The 14,086-nt window shown below is 32.0% G+C and overlaps 2 protein-coding genes across 12 annotated transcripts in view; one reads left to right on the forward strand and one right to left on the reverse strand.

Moving 5' to 3' along the window:
- The window catches only part of LOC128187730 (MORN repeat-containing protein 1-like), a 26,009-nt gene extending 19,812 nt beyond the window's left edge, over positions 1-6,197 (reverse strand). For 3 of the 10 annotated variants that reach the window (XM_052858245.1, XM_052858246.1, XM_052858247.1), the window contains exon 1: positions 1,279-1,838. In XM_052858245.1, the coding sequence (XP_052714205.1) occupies positions 1,279-1,537 (259 nt within the window). In that variant the 5' untranslated portion in view covers positions 1,538-1,838. Of the gene's footprint in view, positions 1-1,278; positions 1,839-6,083 lie in introns of those variants that run through there. The other 7 variants (XM_052858244.1, XM_052858248.1, XM_052858242.1 and 4 more) reach the window with 5 other exon arrangements.
- Positions 2,991-13,857, forward strand: LOC128187732 (N-terminal EF-hand calcium-binding protein 1-like). 2 transcript variants are annotated; one of them, XR_008244080.1, is made up of 14 exons: positions 2,991-3,009; positions 6,206-6,299; positions 8,913-8,937; positions 9,077-9,185; positions 10,513-10,636; positions 10,814-10,950; positions 11,122-11,240; positions 11,454-11,527; positions 11,705-11,758; positions 12,138-12,247; positions 12,356-12,433; positions 12,585-12,667; positions 13,097-13,514; positions 13,557-13,857. XR_008244080.1 is itself a non-coding variant. In XM_052858253.1 (13 exons), exons 2-13 carry the CDS (start codon positions 6,270-6,272, stop codon positions 13,117-13,119), a joined length of 966 nt encoding a protein of 321 aa, XP_052714213.1. In that variant the 5' UTR covers positions 2,991-3,009; positions 6,206-6,269; the 3' UTR covers positions 13,120-13,857. The 2 variants fall into 2 exon arrangements, 1 of the variants encoding a protein (XP_052714213.1); XM_052858253.1 differs by having other exon boundaries at positions 13,097-13,857.
- Positions 13,858-14,086: the final 229 nt, after the last annotated feature.

The raw sequence follows: 14,086 nt of genomic DNA on the forward strand, positions 1-14,086 counted from the left end.
AACAAAAGGAAAGCATTTTGTTTACTTGATGATTATCAATTCTTAAGGAAGGAGTCTTTTTATTATCAAACATACTTCTTATAATAAGAAATGCATGAAATTTTGACACAGTCAAACGGATCATATTACTTAATGATTCTATCAGTTTAATTAAATTTGACCTTTTTGTTTTCGGATAAAGGTCAGGTCAAGGTCACTACCTTTTTCCTCAACGTAAAGAGTGATAAAAATAAGTGTAGCTCTTTATAGTTCTGTAGAGATTTGTTTAAGATTTGAAGATTCAAATCTTCAATGAAATCATAGACCATGAGAGTGTCTATCAGCTTATACTACTAAATTGGAATAAATATTTATACTAAAATTGATATTGCTTAGCCCGCATTTCCTCTAATTTTCTTAAATTTTGAAGAAATTTTGATTATTTTTTTATGCTTCCAATAATAAAATATTTCTAATTTTTATATATTATGAAGACTTTATATAAAGATATAAATTGACAGAAAAGCTAATATATTGACCGTTTCATAAGAGAGAAAAACTGATTTTAGTGATTTTTTCACAAAAATCAATGTATAGAATGGGCGCTTTAAAAAGCTCATAAAAATATTATTTGATAGGCAAATCATATTTTAAAAACATATTCTGAAACCCAAGTATCATATTATTAGTTCACATTATTAAAAAAAACCCAACATTATTGTTATTGTTTTTAAAATGCTAAAATAGACTCATTATATATATATAATCTGCAGCAATTCTGAATTGCGCAACATGTGATATTTTCCTACGCCAAAAATATAGTCCTTGTTCCATTCTAAACATTGATTACATTTTTCTATCCCAAGTTGTATGATAGTAAAAAAGAAAGAAAAATATACTATTTTAATTTCCTTTCATCTTGATTTAATGAACAATTAATCAAATTTACGTTTGACAAGTCGAAAACCAGAAAAGACTCCTTCCTTAAGTGACACATCAATTTTTTTGTAACTCTGAGTTCCAATAACAAAGCTTACAATTTTCTATAAATTTAATAAATGCATCAATCGGTCATCATAATATTATAAATGTAAACCATTGATTATTACAAGCAAACCATTGATTTAATTCTTTAAAAATTGTTAAACATAATATCAACCATCAATTTCAGCACAGCATGATTCAAATTCAGGCCTATAAATTAACACATGAATTTGTGTAGCTCCATCTCCTGAGTTAGGTGTGACATGTGACTGAGGTTAGAACAAGACACAGATAATGGATACACCCTGAACTCACCTGACCCCCGCTTCGGGAAGGGGTTGATGCTGTGTTCCTTCCGCTCGGAAATTTGTCGAAGGGGCCTGGCTGGAAGAGTTCTGGGAGGTTTAAGATGGGGTAATTTAAAATATTCTAAACTCTGATTTTTATCAATGGCCAACAATACTCTAGCACCATCACTAGAGGTCTCTGAGGAAGAATTTTCCACATTTTTTGGTAAGTCCCATTTGTATTTCTTTTTAAAGTTTGTATATTTTGTAGAGGCAACTGTTGGCATTTTGGTGGCAAAATAAATAATTAAACCAAAGCACAAAATCCAAATTCGTGGTAAACACTTTAAAATTAAGAGATCAATCCTTTTTTATGTGTGTATGTTTCCAGATGAATTAATAAAACACAATAGTTCTGTATATCCAATGTGTCCGTTAGAAGAAAACAAGAGGATTTAAAATCTTCAATGATATATCACATGATTGAGTCTGTTCTTTCCTTAATTCACTGAACTACATTTGCGTCTACGGTCTACCGATGCAATGATTTAAACCACAAACTCTTACAATGATCATACACTAGGCCTGTAGGCCTTAAGTGCTCACATACTCAGGTTTAGATATTCTAATAACAATTGAAAAAATTTCTTTATAGGTCCAATTAGAAAAAGACACTTGTTTGTTGATGCCCAAAAGTAAAGTTTGATAACTCAGCATAGTTCTTTAAATTTACAGATGAAGTGTAAAATTAGAAACTTTTTCCTTTTACTGCATGCCCAGATTATAATGTTTTGAAATGAAAATGACCTTATTATATAATACAATAAAGGGGAAACACCTTTCGTCACTGAAACCCTGAAACAAGTGGAAACAAACTGAAGGGCAAAAGCTGTAACAGCAATGTCTCAACTCCTATCAGGACCAGGTGAGCATATATCTGGGTTCAATTTTATAAATTTCTTAACACAGTTCGTATGACCTCTGGCATGTGCTTCAACCCCTGTCAGTTACCAAGTCAAGGAATTAATCAGCTTACAGGAGAAAGTACAGGCTTAAGTTGTTTGGGGTAGCAATCAATCAATCTCCACCCAGAACATTTTGTGTGTGTGTCCCAAATCAATGCAGTCGGTCAGCACGTGAATGCTTCTCTAGTCCTCAAGTGCATGATCAGATTATCTCACCTAAATCAATTATATTTTACATGTATATGTCATTATTATGTTCATCTTTATATTTAACCCTCTTAGAGTTATCTAATATTGCATAGTGCCAAGGAGAGCTATTAATATATGTTGTTTGAAGTTGTTTATCAATCATTTTAAAAATCAATAAAGTTCCTTTTGTATTTGGATTTTAATTAGGTAAAAATATAAGTTACATCCAGTCATTTGGTAAATTTTGAAAGGTTTGAACATATTAATTTACCAAAATTCAAAAAAGGACTACAAATATGTACAGCTACACTATTTTTGCTCTTTTTATTCCAATTGGTCTATCCATTACAGATGAAGAAATGTAGCCTGGCAACTTGGCATAATATTTGTGATTAAAATCATTAATTAAACTCTGCTCAAGATATTCAGTGATTAAATGCAAAGCAAAGAATTATACCTTAATCCCCTATCCATGGATTAATACAGAAATTATTAAAAACTTAATCTTGTTGAAATGTTTAGCGGTACAGCTTTGATATCAAGAGCAAATACACTGCTCCAACTGACACAGGCTTCAATCATTTGTTCATAGGTCAACACCAAAGGTAAGAGCAAATCAAAGTATATCAAGCAACTGAAATCTTAATCACTGAAGCCAATTAATTATTATACAGTATTTAACTTAATTAATTCATCTGCTACTATTCTTAAGTTAATAAGTGTATATTGTTCCTAAACAGAGGGGGGTGGGGGAAATGATGAATGAACTATACTTGTATGATAACAGCAAATTTTTAAAATCTTTGGAAAAATATATATCAAATGCTGTGTTTATTCAGAAAATATTTGACCTAAAAAGGGAATTTTCTCATTGTTAAGAGGGAGTTTATAGGTAGTAAAATAATCATTGATAAATCTATAAGTTTTAACCACAAGATCTTGCAGGTTTCCTTTTCAACGATCAATAATTAAGACAGACTATGTATACCCATCTATTGATTAATTAATAAAGAACTCAATATTTATCTCTGTGAAGTGTTCAAGAACAAAAGATGTTATATCAAAGGTTAATACCATGATAACAGCTTCTCCAGGTAGGAAGGTGATAAGTAAATATATTAGATTCCTATGTTTCTGTACATCAAGTTTTTATTACATATTGATCAATATTAAATTTGGGAGTACCTAAGCTTTCTGTTCAACATGTATTGACATTTTTCAATTGCATAACTCCCCATCAGCCTCTAGGTTAAATTTTTATTGAAACTTATAAGTTATTGCAAGCAAAAGCAGCAGAAAGTTTGCTATAAAAAGCCCCCATATATTAAGAAAATTTTATTCTCATCTGAGCTGACTGAGCATCATAAAACTTAAGTATTCTCCTTGTTAATGTATCCTAGATATAGTATATAATTGTACTCTGTATTTGTTGAAAATGTAAAGGGATATTTAAAAAATAGTTTGAATACTCATTCAGATATGAATAAGATGAATTCATCCTCTATTAGTAATGAGAATAGAAGAGCTACTTAATAATGCACAATAACTATATAAGTATTATCGATAAAAGATACAGTACATATCAGATATTTTTTACAGATAAGTGCAATAATCAAATGCTGACTCATATTAAGTTTTTTTGTGCCATTGGAAATCTTAACCATTCATGAAATTGTCTTAATATAGAATTCCTTCAAAGACATGCCAGTACCTTTAATTTGATTAACATAAATTTGGCACCCCCATCCATTACCGTATCAATCTGTTGTAAATCAAATGTAATCAAACCCGTGGTTATCACAACATGAAATCAGCTAGCAGTGGTTTTTTTCCAGTTCCATCTGTATTTTGAATTGTCATTGTATTTATCTTTGACAGTTTAATGTTCTCTATCTGTAGTCTGATAATACAAAATGAATACCGGCATTTGAAAATAGTGTTTTGCGAATGCAATGTTGTTAAAGACTAAACTAAATACAACAACAAAAATTAGAGATGATCTCAAGTTATTTGACATTCTCTCGGTGGGTAGAATAAATCTACTTTTGATATTGAAATAATTTCTAATTACTACAGAGTGATGTTTTAACAAAAACATTTTTTTTTAGCTTTGATCAGAATATTCTAATATTGTTTTTTATTATTTGTTTTCGGTATATTAATGCATTTTGGTCACTATTTATTTCTAATTTATTCATGCAACTGAATATCTAATCTCATATAAAAATATCTTTGAAATTACACACTTGACCGAATATGATACACAATAATGACAAGTACTGCTCTACATGATTAAAAAAAATTGTTTATTCATCATTATATGTGCATATATTGTTATATGCATGGGGTAAAGATTTTCTCTTTTAATATAACCAGTTTATAAAGATTTGGCACACAATATTTTTTACATCTGCTATACTGCAGAATAAAAATTAAATGTACATGTCTTTTAACGGTTATTCGTATTGAGAGTTTAATCAGATTCTTAAATGCTCCACTCTGAATTTCATGCAAACAATGAATCTCTCTTTTCTCTATTATATTAAACAAACACATTGAATGTCTTATAATCATAGTAATTGGTAAGTAAATCATTTAATATATAGTGACTCAACTGTTTCAATGTTTACATTAAATTGAGTGTTAACATGGATTAAACAGTCAATATGTTGCACTGATAAAATTTGGGAACAGATTTACAGAGATATGAAGAGCGGATTTTTACCTTCTTATATGTTAACACATTAAAGATATATACATGGTTATACAAGCTTAGTCATGTTATATATTTTGATTTTGATTACTCCTTTTGAAAATCCAATACCAGCTGATAAAGCATGCATGTATTTAATCTGTTCTGATATATACCTTATATAATTAATGCACATGAGCTTTTCTGCATGATAATTCAAAAACCAATGCATATAAAACCAACAACCTAGAATCAATAGATTAAAAGCTAGAGATCTGCTTATCTATAGTAATAAATAACTGTTAAAGGCAACCAACTATTGATCTGGTTTCATTATGCATATGTATTGACTATTTGAAATTTTATTACAATAATATGAAATATTTTTATTTTTACATATCTACAGAACTATAACAAGTGGACTAAGTAAAAGTTGATTGTGCAATGAATATTTTCTTGAAAGACTTTAAGACAATGAGTATAATGCATATACAATTCATATTAAATTAAAAACTTGAAATATGTTGAAATTAAAATAGGTTTTTTAACAAAGTCTATAAATATTGAATACATTTTGAATATTATTCTTATGTGTATTTTTGTCTCAGTGTTGTAATACTGCCATGTGCATTAGCAAGTATACATCCCTGGTTCAATGTAAAACAGTCATGAAAAATCAAGAAGAATAACTCCTGTGAAAATGCATGGCGTACTGTTCTTCAGCATCTCTCAATACATACATGAACAGTTTATAACTAAATCACGAGCCTTAATGGCCCCGTAATGAGAGTCCAAGAAAAAACAATAATACATTATACTAACCAATGTAGACAAAAGGGATCTATGAAACATTAACATTACTCAAACTTTCGTATATCTACACGTGTTCTTCTATATCCTATTTACTTTCTATATGTTTACAAAACAACTCATAGAACCAAAAATATAATAAAATTTCCTGTATACAAATTTAAAATGTTAGCTTACCATTACGCTTGTCTCTGAATTTTTCTCCAGCATAAGTATTACTTCTGAATAACTTCAACTCCATGATGTTTATGCTGACGACGATTTTCGTAACCCCTTATGACTTTTCTTTAATTACGTAGATAAGTCAAGAAACAATCCGCACTGCTCTTCTCGCACCTTGCCGTGAACTGACGAGATATTAAGATGGAAAAGGGAAAGACTATTTTTCTGGATGTAAGTTATACTAGGTTGATGGCGAAAGTAGGGAGCAATTAACTTGCTACTGTAAGGAGGCATGACAACAATTAATCACTTAATTGTGCAAAACTATGGACGCACGATCAATGGAAATCAGATGCATTTTGACTTGCGTCTGAACCCATAGATTTGATCATGTTTATCAGCTGTTTTATATATAGCCTTTTAAAGTGTTTGGTTTAAGGAGTTCTGTTAGATGTTTCTACTTGCCAACATTTTGGTAAATATTGGATTTAGAACGACACATACCGATGCTTTGAAGTTCACAAAAGGGGCGTGGTAGAATTCGTAAAAATTATAGACTGTCTATGGTATACCATTATGATTATATCAGGTTCAGTACAATCACTAGATTTAGCTACGTAGCTTGATTTACCTACATAGCTTTATTTACCTACCTGAAGTAGGTTTAGTTAGCTACTCAATCATACTTTTGTCTTGAATGGGCATTTGTACTAAAAGTCGCACTAAGGTGCAGCAGCAATTTTCAACTTTGAACTGATCTGAAAACAATTCATAAAAAAATCACTCTTAAAACTGTTGCTCTTTTTGCGCAAATGCGGTCAAAGTTTTAAAAGTTTTGGGGCTATGTATAACTGTTTATGTGTTACCAAACAGCTATTTTCTAAATGGGACAACAAAGAAGAACAGTTCTGGTTAACATGATGATTGATTGGTAATAATTCAGCACAATTCAGAAGCAACACAATTATCCATGCCTCATCGCACACAAGGTGTCATACAGTTAATCAAACAATAGAAATGCATGTTTTCCTTAAAACTGCTTAAACGCAGCGATGTTTTAACTATTTTTCCTGTGGGTTGCTTTTATAAACATACACAGAACAAATATAGATTTACAGTTACTTGCGACTTTTTGTCTGTTTTACATAAAATGCAAAATTGCATAAAGGTAGCTAAATAAACCTACTTCAGTTAGGTAAATAAAGCTATGTAGGTAAATCAAGCTACGTAGCTAAATCTAGTGATTGTACTGGACCTGTATATATGAGTGTCATGTTGAACTCTACACGTTACGCGGGCATGTTAAGGCTTCCCGATGCGATATGTAGAAAGTCACTTGTCTGTACTTCATACGATATGACGTCATAATTAACTTTGACGTCACGATCTGCATTCCTGTCGATATTTCTCAGGGTTTAAAGTGAATTATATCAAACCAGTATAATACCGCACATTTCCTTTACATAGATGCTGCTGTTAATGCTAGACGTACAGAATTCATTCATATTAAAAACCAGTATCGAATAATCGGCAGTTTTAAAGCTTCGTTTTAAGTAAAAGACTATTTATAAACTAGTGGTTTGGAGACTCTCCCTGCTACGTGTAAACAACTGAATGAAGAAATTTTAATGCATGTAAAACCAGCTTGGCGCAGGTGAAAGATCAACACAATTTTAGAATATTTTACGTAAAATTGGTAGAGAATATAAAAACCAATGTGAATCGTGCTGCGGAAACCTACGGATTTACCCCAATTTTTTGTAAATCGCTTTTGATTAGTAAAAATGTGCATTATTTTGATGATTTTGCATTACTTCAAGGCGGGGACCAATCAGAAGTTTGTGTTTGAGTCACCGGGGTCTATGTTTCAACAATATCTTCTATAAACGAAATATCTATTTCTTTCCCAAGCAAGAACTTCAAAGTTTATGACTTAACAAATGATTTTTCTTAAAAATATGCATGATTTAATGTCATTAATCACCTGCGCCGATGCGTTTTAACTAGATCATTTGCAATATTAGGATTCGCCTGTCACGTGATCACGAAGTACATATGACGTCACAAAAATGCATCAAATGTAATGTTTAACATCGATGTCAATAAATGTAACATAGATTTAAAGAAATACTCCCGGTAAAATTATTTTTGCCATGATTCAAATAGTATCGTTTTCCAGCCGTATTTTAGCATCGGGACGCCTTAACAATGCTGCGTATAGTTTTCTGAAGAAAATGATTGTCTACATATTGACAAAGGTGTAGTCAAAAAACATAACTACACTGTGAATGCTGTACATGTCTTTTACATTGTATAAATTCATTGAAAAGATATATATATCCTAAATTTAAGTTCTCCAGAAACATATACCGGTACCGCTATACATGTCCCTGAGATCTCTAAAACAGTTTTATAATGGACAATCAGATCCATGTCCATTCACTAAAAATCACTTTCTGTAATGCAGGGATGGTTTATTAATTGAAAGACAATACCATATGATATACCACCATTCGATTGTTGATGCATGTATTTTTAAGGTGGCCATATTTTGAAAAAATCCTCGACATTTAAAAATTAGATAATCAAATCCTTCCAAAACCTGTTAATATCTTATTGACAACATGATAATGGTATTAAAGAATTTGTAAAAATCTTGCTTGCAAGATGAACTCATTTTAGTTTCCTGAATTATCATCCAGAATGAAGAATTGTTGTAATCCTAGTTATTAATATTACAATAGTTTGGATGCATTAGATCTCTTGCATAGTATTGGCTGTGACAGAAAAAAATTAATGTTGTTTTCTAAAACATTCTTAATTTTTATTTTTATCTTTTTCCAGATTTTTAGAAGAGCTGACAAGAATGGTAAGAGTATTTAGTACATCTTAGCAATGGAAATAAAATAAAATGAGTTATGAAGTCTGAATTTAACATATATTGTGTGTGATTAGAAGTTTTTTGTCCGGTGATTCCATTGTGAATTTGAATGTGCCATGTTTTACAGATGATGGAGCAATATCATGGGAAGAGTTTGTTCAGTTTTTTGCTGATGGAGTCATGGGGAAGGAAGAAATGGAGAAATTGTTCAATGATATCGACACCCACAACACAAAGTAAGTCAAAATATCGACATCCACAACACAAAGTAAGTCAAAATATCGACACCCACAACACAAAGTAAGTCAAAATATCGACACCCACAACACAAAGTAAGTCAAAATATCAACATCCACACCACAAAGTAAGTCAAAATATTGTCACCCAAACATAAAGTAAGTCAAAATATTGACACCCACAACACAAAGTAAGTCAAAATATCTACATCCACACCACAAAGTAAGTCAAAATATTGTCACCCAAACATAAAGTAAGTCAAAATATCGACACCCACAACACAAAGTAAGTCAAAATATCTACATCCACACCACAAAGTAAGTCAAAATATTGTCACCCAAACATAAAGTAAGTCAAAATATCGACACCCACAACACAAAGTAAGTCAAAATATCTACATCCACACCACAAAGTAAGTCAAAATATTGTCACCCAAACATAAAGTAAGTCAAAATATCGACACCCACAACACAAAGTAAGTCAAAATATCAACACCCACAACAAAAAGTAAGTCAAAATATTGACACCCACAACAAAAAGTGTTGCTTAACTAAGTGTTCATTTTTAGTATATAAATAGTGCATGTTTTGGAGGGTATCAGATGAAATTGACATCCTTTTGAAAACCGTGGTTTTTGAGGAGTGTCAATTTCAACTGTTATCCTCCCAAACAGGCACTGTTTATTTTATTATAATGAATGTCTTAATTTTAAAGAACACATAACTAACGTATTTAGGAATGATGTGAATTCTATGGCAAACCATACGCACATAATTTACGCGTATGTAACAATTCATTTTATTATACTTTCATGTTAAATACTGAAATTTGATTGGTTTAAACGCAGTTGATAATCCGTTCTATTACCCTCAACGTTAGCAACACACTTAACAACGGGCAACACAACAAATTGTTACATGCACATGATTTATGCTCGTATGATTTGCGGTAGAATTCACGTCATTTCTATATAAAAGCAGTAAAAAATTCTATAAAATTAAGACATTCAGAATAATAAAATAAATAGTGCCTGTTTGGGAGGATAACAGTTGAAATTGACACCCCTCGAAAACCACTGTCAACCTCTGCTTTGCATTGGTTGACTATGGTTTCCTCTGGGTGTCAATTTCAACTGTTACCCTCCCAAACAGGCACTGTTTATATAGTATTACCCATTGCCAAGTGTGTTGCTAATGCTGATGATAATAGGAAGGATTATAAACTGTGTCTTAACCAATCAGATTTCAGTATTTAACTCGAAAGTATAATGTACATGTTAAAACCAGTATTGGTGGTATTAAAGACCTTTCCTTTGTGTATTTACAGTAACATAGACACAGGAGAGCTGTGTGAGTACTTTAGCAATCACCTCGGCGAGATGAAGGAGATTTATTCCTTGCTCGAGGATCTTAACAACAAGGTCACCAATGTATTGCAGTCCACTGCCCAGGTAAAGCTCAGATGTGATGCGTCTGCTGTAGTAAAGAGCTCAAACTTTGTCAGACATGCTTGATTTGTCTGCTTTTTTGTGCATTTTTAAAAAATATATTTATATCTTTACAACACTGGAAGAAAGAGGATCTTTAACTAAAGTAAAAATCCAAAATTTTATCATTGTGAATTTAAGACTTACCCCCAGAAGAACAGAACAGACAAGTTCATTACCCGTTTCCTTATGAGGGAGTGTATAAATCAACTGAATGCAGTACAGCGTCCCCTTGAGTCTGCTTCAGATCACATGGATGAGGAAGCAAGAGGAGACAAGTAAGAACTTGTGCTAGTTGAAAATGAAATTTAAAAACAGTTTGACAATTGACAGCATTAGTAATGCAGGAACATGTATGCTTTTCATCCTTAATATTGTCATTATTCAATGTGTATATATACTTGTTGCATGATACAGGTAAAAGTTCTCTATTTTGTTTATCCTAATAGCACAGACATCAAACCTATTGAGCCCCGCGATGTCCTTCCCAAGCCAGATGTTATCCCTGGTCGAGTTGGGCGTCGCACCAAGCGCCAGTTCAGCGGTCAGACCCAAACTTCTGTAGAGGGTAGGTCATTAATTAGATGTTTTGGATTTGTCTGATATCCCGCATTGAATTCTACTTTTTTTTTCTCTAAATTTGATGTTCTTTATGCACAGTTCTAGTTTAATATGCAATCACCTTGTCTGATCAGAATGAACATTGTCTTTTAATTGTCTTTTCCTAACTCTAAACTAGAAAAAAAGTTCATGTGTACTGATGAGTAAGTTTGCTTTGTAGGATCGATGACTCCCTCAGCACTAACTGCCCAAGTGGACAGACTGTCTGACCTGCTCGATCGATTGGAACACGGAGTAAGTGTCTCCCAGTTGGTTGATTTGATCAGTGAACTAAAACAGAGCAAATTTTTATACTGATAGGATCATATTTGTATCTATAGATGGACATTAACATTAACATTAACATTTAGACTAATCCTTCATTGTGCACCTTAAAAATATATCTTATTTTGAATATACTTTGCACTTTAGGTCAACTTTAAGGGCTTTGTGGATGAGGATCTGAATGCTGTTGAAGAGGATCAGGTAAGAATCAAGTGGTTCTGAACTTCTGTATATGTGTTTGTCTTGAAATTCCAGAATAGTTCCTTTTTTTCACTGCAGAGTTTTAGACCCTTTTCCAAAACTATGTTGGTTCATTATTTATCACTAAAAAGAGAATATGAATGAAAACTAGGCAAATGAGACTTGAGGCAATTTTATGAAAGGATCCACATTTATTTTTAGATTCATTTCAGTTTGTTAGTCAAGAATTATTCCTAATTGTATTAAAAGACATTTTTTTTTTTTAAAGCCTAGGAATTGGAAGGGTTTAGCAATAGTTAAACAAGTTAAAATATCTAGGTTAAGCATTAGCAATGTCTGATACCTAATGACTCAAATACATGTCTGTTGTGTGACACAGTACCTGCTCCAGCAGCGGAGTGTGGAGGTGGCCAAGGGGAAGGAGGACGAGTTCCGCTCCGCCCTCCGTCAGTACATTGAGGACACCAACGGCAGCCCAGGGGCACTCAAGTAAGTGTGGACCAATCAAACAGCTCTAGTAACCTCTACTGATATATCAATATGAAATCTTCATCTAACGGTGACTTTGAGTGATAGATTTCCTTGGTTTGCTTTCAGTGTCAGTGTTAGATTCTTTAAGGACTCAGGATTGTTTACTTTGTATGAAGTGTGGGAATCGAAGGACAAAGAGAAGCAGTAAGTTATTACATTACATTAAATTGCTTAATTTGTTAATTTAAATCAGCTTTAAAAATTCACTTCAAACCAATGATTAAAGTTTGATTCAACGCCTGTTAAAGTATTCTACATGTGATTTGATTGACAGTGTCAGTGTCTATTGTTATAGGTACCGGGAGAAAAAGGGATTTGACTCAGTGTTCACGGATCTACTGGCATCAGGAACTACAGCAACCTCCATCACCTTCCCAAGTAAGGCATTTTACCAGTAGATAATAAAAGCAGTGCTTGATAAAGATGATTGGGTGTGACTCTTGTACTAGCAGTTTTCTAGCAATTCATGTACTGTGATCACATGAACATTGTAGGAATATAAATGAAAGCCATTTATAGTGATTGCTAGCACTATAGGAAAAGGATTATAACTAATCATTGCAACTTCTAAATCTGTTGTGCAAAAAATATGTTGAATATTGAATTATTAATAAGTATGTTATGTAAATGGAAAAGTGTGTACCTATGATTGGCATGTCGTACAATGTTTATCAGAGCCTGCCAGTATGTCTTATTTTCATAGGAGTTTTGTTTGAAGACTGTTGGAATTTAATGAGAAATAAAAATAGCTATTTGATGTCAATGTTAATTATATATATTTAACAAGCTCTGTTTTTGTGGTTCCAGAGGCCTGGTGGTTGAAGAAATGAAGAGCTGTTATTATCAGGGAACAAAACTATTTTACCTACTCGTACAATAATCTATTGGACCTTGCAGTACCGGTACCACTCTCTGCCTACACATTACACCTATTGTACTGTGATGTCTCTACAGTACCTCTAACTACTTATATATTACTTTGTACTAGTGTTTGCAATAGTACATGACTGGTATCTCAAAACTGTTTATCCCATTAATTGTTTTCTTTATGTTGTTTTTACCTGTTTATTTTATTTTATTGCCAATCATGACATTAAAACATTTTTTTTATAAATTTACCCAAGCATAATTTTGCATACTTAAGAATATGTTTTGTATATGGATGATATTTTTAATAATTATGAATAGAATATATATGACATGTTTCACTGACAATCTTGTGTAGGTTTGTACATATATGACATGTTTCACTGACAATCTTGTGTAGGTTTGTACATGTATGTTGTACTTTTTACAGCCTGACCAATTGTCACCTTGTATTTTGTGGTTGGTTTTCAACCCGTGATTCAATGATAGGTTCCATGTGGATGTAAACAGGTTTCGTCTTGTCAGAAGATTCAAATCAGTAGAGAAGGTTTTGTGTGTGTAACAGCTATAGTAATAGTATGATAGATTGTGCAAAATTTCAAAGCATGCTGTAATTTATTAGCATTCTATATGATATTCTATGAGTGCAGATTGTTAATTTCTTTTTAGACACTGTAGTTAAAATAAAATTATATAAAATATTTTGAGTTTTGAGTTTATTTTCTGAAATATTTATTAAGTTGTTATGAAGTGTGCACTTTTGTAAACACAGAGATCATTTTGAATCAATATGAGCAGTAATATTAATAATTAACGGATAATAAATCTGCCTTTCAAATTTTGTGTTATAATTTTGTGACTTAAGAAATGAAACCCTGTTGGCATGGTTATGATGTTCCATGTCACTAATATATATTGTCTAAGAAGATG

Source organism: Crassostrea angulata, chromosome 6, assembly GCF_025612915.1.
Source record: "Crassostrea angulata isolate pt1a10 chromosome 6, ASM2561291v2, whole genome shotgun sequence".
NCBI lineage: Eukaryota > Metazoa > Mollusca > Bivalvia > Ostreida > Ostreidae > Magallana > Magallana angulata.